Raw genomic sequence first — 6,000 nt, 5'->3', positions numbered from 1 at the left:
CTCCCAGGGGTCTCCAATTTTCTTGTATTCCCTACAAAGCCTCCTCTGCATGCCAGTTTGTGCCTTTTGAAGTGCCAGAGAGCTTCTTGATCCAACTGAGAAGGGAAAAGGAGCCCGGCTAGAAGAGGGGGCGCGGAGCAGGGAAAGGGGGGAGCCGCCGCCACCCTCCCTCGGACGCCTGAAGCCCTCGTTTTTTTATTTTTAATTTTTTTTTTTTTTTGCTCCTTACGAAAAGTAAAGTGAGAATCCTGCTCTCTAATACATCTGCAAGACATCACCCTCTCCTCCTGAAACTTTAGTCACTCCTGAGAATCCACAGGAGTGCAGAGAGGGGAACACGTTTTCTTGAAGATGTTTTAAAGCTGGAACAAGCCTTCTGTTGGTGCTTGAACTCTTGCCTGGGAATAACTTCTTTAACCTCTTTTTTTTTTTTTCTTAAAAAAAAAAAAAAGAAAAGAAACAACCCCACTTTGATTCTTCTCTCCCACCCCTTCTCTCTCTTCTTCTGTTTGCCTGACTCCCCCCACCGGCTGGCCTCCCCTTTCTTCTCTCGCTCTCATTATTATTTTTAGTGCGTGCGTGTGGACGCTTTTGGAGAGTTGGAAGGGATTTTTTTTCCCTCTCACTGACTTGAACATAGGGTGGCTTTTTACTTTTATTTTTTGGTGTGGATTATCTCTTTGGACCGCGCCGGACTTGGCCTCGGGAAGCCAACCGAGGCTGCCCAAGGCTGCTCTGCTCTGCAGAAGGGGGTCCCCCGCCCTCTTTTCCACTTTTTTTTTTTTTTTTTGGCCTTCCTCTCCTTCCCTCCCTCTTCCTCTCTCTCTCCTCTCTCTCTGTCTCTCTCTCCACTCCCCCCTCTTCTATCCCCACTCGGCTCCTCTCCCCCCTCGCGCCCACAGCGTTTGGTGTTGATTCGAGCGGGAAGAGGGGGGTGGGTGGGATTGGAGGGGGAGACCATGACCTCCAGCTACGGGCACGTTCTGGAGCGGCAGCCGGCGCTGGGCGGCCGCTTGGACAGCCCCGGCAACCTCGACACCCTGCAGGCGAAAAAGAACTTCTCCGTCAGTCACCTGCTAGACCTGGAGGAAGCCGGGGACATGGTGGCGGCACAGGCGGACGAGAGCGTGGGCGAGGCGGGCCGGAGCCTGCTGGAATCGCCGGGACTCACCAGCGGCAGCGACACCCCGCAGCAGGACAGTGAGTGAGGGGCGCATGCCCGCGGGGTGTGTGCCCGGAACAGAGGGCGGGGGCCCGGGTAGGGGCTGCGGGAGCCCTCAGGACCCCGAGGAGAAACTGGGCGGCGGGGGGCGAACCGGGAGAGGGGCTGGCAGTCTCCGGAGGAAGTGCCTGTTGCACGTCAGGGGAAAAGAGATGAGAAAAAAAGGGCTCGGCGGAGGTGGAGGTCGGGGAGAGGCTCACAGGCCGGGGGGCGCTCCGAAGCCCAGCAGTGCGTGGCACAGACGCTGCGCTCCGCCGTCTCCTGCCTTAACGGACCCGGCTGTGCCTGGGTCTCAGGCGAGTGCGGCTGACGGCTTGTCCCGCAGGCGGGGCTGGGGAAAGGGTTCTGCTGCGACGCCAACTCGAAAGCCAGCGGGTTACAGATGCTCAGTCGGCGGGGAAGGGCTTCCCTGTCCCTGGTTGTCCAAAGCGGGCTCGCGGGGAGGGCACCGCGCAAGGGGAGCGGGACCCGCGCTGCTCCGGCTGCGCGCCCAGGCACTCGAGGGAGGCCGGGCTCGCTGGGGAGGCCGCGCGCAACGCCCAGCCCCAGCCGCGGGAGCTGCTCTCTGCCCCCTGCTGTCGCCTCCACCTGCAAAAGGGTTGGAGGCAGATTCAAAAGCTCTATTGACTGGGGACAAATTCCGCAGACGCAAGGGGACTGGCGTGTTCAAACGCGAGATCCTATCGCGCACCATCCCGTGCAGGAGAGAAGTATCGGGGGAGCACTGGCTTCAAGGCGGTGGAGTTTCACATTGGAAGAGTTTTTCCTGTTGGTTGCTAATCTCCAGAAAAGTACACTCTACATGGGGTAGTTCATCTACCCCATGAAAGTCTCGCCTCGGGCCTTGAAAACGCGACTGCAGGTGTGTGTAGTAGATCTGCCACCTTCCTTATCGCAGATGACAGGGGCCAGACGCACGTAGATACTCCCTCCTCTCCTCGACGTTGCAGGAGGCCGAACCTCCAGAAGTTCTAAAACGAGGGCAAATGCTTTCCATGTCCTTATTTACCCGTCGCTGTGTTGTCTTCTAATTTGGAACCCGTGGACCCAGGGGACTCAACACTATTCAGATTCTCACAAGACAATACCCACCTCAGACTCTCAGAAAACAAACACGGGAACGCGAAGGGACTCAGAAACAGCTGGAAGACTGGGCCTGGGCACAGTGTGGGGAGCCCGGCGGGCCAGCTAAAGCTGGACGGAGAGCCCCTGGCATGCAGGGCACAAGCCCCTTGCCCTGCTTCCTTAGATCGAGGCCTATGTCCCCTTTGGTGTTCCGTGCACTTATACAGAGGGCGAAACAGGCTGTCCAAGGAGATCTGGCCTTGACCTTTCCCTAGAGTCTGTGTGCAAACTCTGCGGAATCCAGTCAGTGACCCCAGGTCCTAGGTAAGGCTCACAGGCACAGACATTGAGCTGCTACCGCCGCACACGCCAGCAGCATGAGTTAAGTGTTTGGATAAGCATTTTAAGTCGAACAAAATGCATTGCGAAATGCCATTTCTTTTCTTTCTTTCTTTTTTTTTTTTAACGTTTTACTGGGGAAAACACAAAACATCCAAAACGTGCAGAGTCTAGTATTGCAAACCTCAGTTTCACCAAGTCTGCACATTTTGCCATTCCTGGTTATCCTTTACTCATTATTAATCCCAATATTTATCACTTTTCGGAGAACTGGAGACACAGCCCACAACAGAGAACAGTACCGCGGGAGAAATTACTGTGAGGAAGACCAGACTAGGCAGGAGAACGGATATCGTGTTGTTTTGTTCCTAGGAGGCTAGAAAAACCAGGGTGAAGGCCCAGGGCCTCAGCAACCCCAGGCGGTCGGCCCAGGCCAGCCGCGGTGGGCATCGGATACTGGAGGTATGCGGACAGGGCCCGTTGTTTGGCATCAAGTGAACGCCACAAATAGAGAGCTCAGGATTTGTGGTTTGTCACGGCCTTGTAGTGGGTACAGAGCAGGCAGGACCCAGGAAGCCGGCTGGGCAGTGCCTCTGAGCAGATTTGAGAAAGCGCACAGTGCTTGGGAGGCCTGGAGGCCATGGGGGAGGGGGGTGGCTGGTGAATCGCGCCTGGAGGCTTGAGGCCTGGCGCCGCCTTGGCTCTGAAGCTGTGCCACTCACGGGCGTCCAGTGGGGCACTCATGGATGCTCTCCATGAGCTGGGGACCCCTGTGTCCCAGGAGAAGGGACCAAGACTCTGGGAACCCAGCGGAGGATACACCAAACCACATCTGAATTGTCAGTGCAGAGGCTTTGTATAGAGAGAGCCGCGATAAGAAACTGAGCCTCAAAAGCCAACCAGGGAGCAGACGACCTGCAGAAAGATGTCACTAGACAGCTTCTGAAGGAGACACCAAGACAGAGAGAAATAATGGGGACGAAGCGACCAGCTCCTGGGACTGGGGAAAGTGTCCAGGAAATCCTTGCGAACACACACACTCACCCAACCATGCATGCACACCCATGCTAGGCCTTGCTTCCCAGGGATGGCCAGGAGGCCCATTTGTCTAACAAGTAGTTTGCTGCTCTTAGAAGCAGCGTTTTCTCCATCTCTTCCCACCCTTCCGCAGGAGAAACCTGGGTCTGAAGAACCCCGTGAGAGCAGCCGTTCGTTCGAGGGGGACCGTCCTCCCTAACACTTGGGCTTTCACTGAGGTGCGGTGTTGTGTGCTACTGGGCAGGCAAGATCCCTGGAGGCTGTAAGGCCTCCAGCCCATCGTGGGCACCGAGGCTCGCACGCAGTGAATCAGGAAAGAGGGGAGTCTTGTGGCAGAGGAAGGCTAGAGCAGGGGTCCTGGCTGCAAGAGATTGACGGGTGGAGCAGGAATCCCAGCTCCTTGCTGCTCTCTGTAAATCTGGGAACTATAACATCTGCAAGAGATGGGGAACATTGCAAAGATGCCTTTAACTCTGCTAGCCACATAGAACCTCAGTATCCTTGCCCTTTCCAGCTTTAGTAGAAAGTAGCAAAACAGACTCCAGGTGCACCTTGTGTAATTCTTAATTTTGCAAAATGTTTGATTACAGCGGGCGGGAGAGGGGCTGAGTGTAGCAGAGAGGAGCTAGCTTGTCCCAGATGAGCGAATCCCGCTGATCCTCCTCACTCTCCCATCCTGCTTCCCTTCCTTGGTTGATATTCACCGCCACTTTTCTCTCTCTTGTCTGTCTTCTTTCTCCTTTTACTAATTGTCCCACACCAGTGAATGTCTCAAACTGCTGGCTTCAACTATCTTAGGAGTTAAAGGAGATGGTTCTTGAACACTGTGAGGATCCAGCAGTATTGGCGGTGGATAGAGGGAGTCTGGGCGGGGATAGGGGAGTAAGTCATAAAAACAGGCAGACCAGCTCCTAGGAGGACAGTGCATCCCTCTGTCATTTCTTAATCTGAACTTCTGCAAACTCTTAAAAAAAAAAAAAAAAAGCCCGCCTTCCACATTCCCAACCTCTAAATTAGTGAAACCAGATTGTCCTTATTAGACCTTTTGTTGGAAACACATGTAGTCATAAAAAGGTAGACGGAAAGTCAATTAGACACGCGCGCGCGGACGCACACCCTCACAAGCCGGTGCTAAGCGGGCACCAGGCGCAGCTGGGCCCCGGGCCGCGGCGGGATGCGAAGGCAGAACAGCGGCGCGGGAAATCGATTTGTCACAAAGCGAGAGGTGTAAGCCGGCTTCGAGGGACTCGCCCGCCCTTTCCACCAGCCGCACTCTCGCGGGCGCAGCTCTGCCCACTTCTCTTCGCCAGAGAAACGCCGGGGAGAGCGCCTTTTCTAGAGCACTCCCCCGTTGGAATTCGCATCTGAGTGATATCAATCCCCCTAGAGTCTCAGCGTTTGCAAAAGCGGAGGCGCCAGACATTTTCTTACGCGGCACCACCCTGGGACTCAAGCCCGTGCTGGCAGTCAGAACTCGAATTTGGGCCTCAATGATCTAGATTCAGGAGGGGAGCCAATATAATATATTGTTTTGGTGGTAGCCTGGAGATTTGTCTCTTTGTGGAGGCCGGAAGGTTGAAATCCAGCATCAAGAGTGGTCCGTGAGTTCCCAGAGAAGAAATGGTGAATCCCTGTTTCTTTTACAAGCGGAGGGTTTGGGTGGCCTCTCTTAAAAATTTGGAGACATAGACAGTCCAGCGACTTGCCCGCTGTGCGGTGAAAGGCGACTTAGAATTTGAAGTGTTAGGGAGGGAGACATGTACCTTTCCAGGCTCCAGGGTGCCAGTACTTCCTGGGGCTCCAGACCCCCCAGTTCTGGAAGATAGTGGGTCACTGCCCCCACCGTGCGTGTCCCAGGCGTCTCCCTCGCCGTTGACGCGGCGCAGCTCTGCGTTTTGGATCCGCAACCTTGCCCAGATGCGCTCAGGTCACAGCGCTCGGCCGTCGGCTCCTTGTAGTTCGTCATTTTATATTTCACCACACGAGAGAAAATACCATCTCCAACAAGGTGTCAGCTCTCTTATGCTCCCTGCGGAAAAAAGCTCGTTTAGAAGCAGCGATGCCTTCCCATACCGCCGACAAGGATCGGCGCGGATCCGAGCTTCGGACGCCACTCCCCGCTTTTAGCCACCTCCAGGACCTTTTCCGCCGAATGACAGCAGTATATTTTCAACCACGAGGGTAGCTGAGCTTGATTTTTTATTTTAAAAGGCGTGCTTCTTTTACAATTCCTCTCCTATACTCTGTTTACCTGCTCCCCGCATCTGCCGGTCAGGCCACCAACGCAGAGCCCTAGCTCCTGGAGAACCTTCCTCCATGGCAGTGGCGTTAGGGCC

General features: G+C 55.2%; 1 protein-coding gene across 6 annotated transcripts in view; it reads left to right on the top strand.

The window, feature by feature from the left end:
- The first annotated feature begins 430 nt into the window (after nt 1–430).
- PRRX1 (paired related homeobox 1) overlaps nt 431–6,000 on the top strand; it is a 92,562-nt gene continuing 86,992 nt past the window's right edge. For 3 of the 6 annotated variants that reach the window (XM_062192735.1, XM_062192737.1, XM_062192736.1), the window contains exon 1: nt 433–1,200. In XM_062192735.1, coding sequence (XP_062048719.1) covers nt 960–1,200 — 241 coding nt within the window. In that variant the 5' untranslated portion in view covers nt 433–959. Of the gene's footprint in view, nt 1,201–6,000 lie in introns of all 6 variants that reach the window. The other 3 variants (XM_062192738.1, XM_062192734.1, XM_062192733.1) reach the window with 3 other exon arrangements.

The sequence above is a fragment of the Lepus europaeus genome, chromosome 5, assembly GCF_033115175.1.
Source record: "Lepus europaeus isolate LE1 chromosome 5, mLepTim1.pri, whole genome shotgun sequence".
In the NCBI taxonomy this organism is placed as follows: Eukaryota; Metazoa; Chordata; class Mammalia; order Lagomorpha; family Leporidae; genus Lepus; species Lepus europaeus.
The sequence above is the reverse complement of the archived record's forward strand: the minus strand, read 5'-3'. Positions and strand labels throughout refer to the sequence as shown.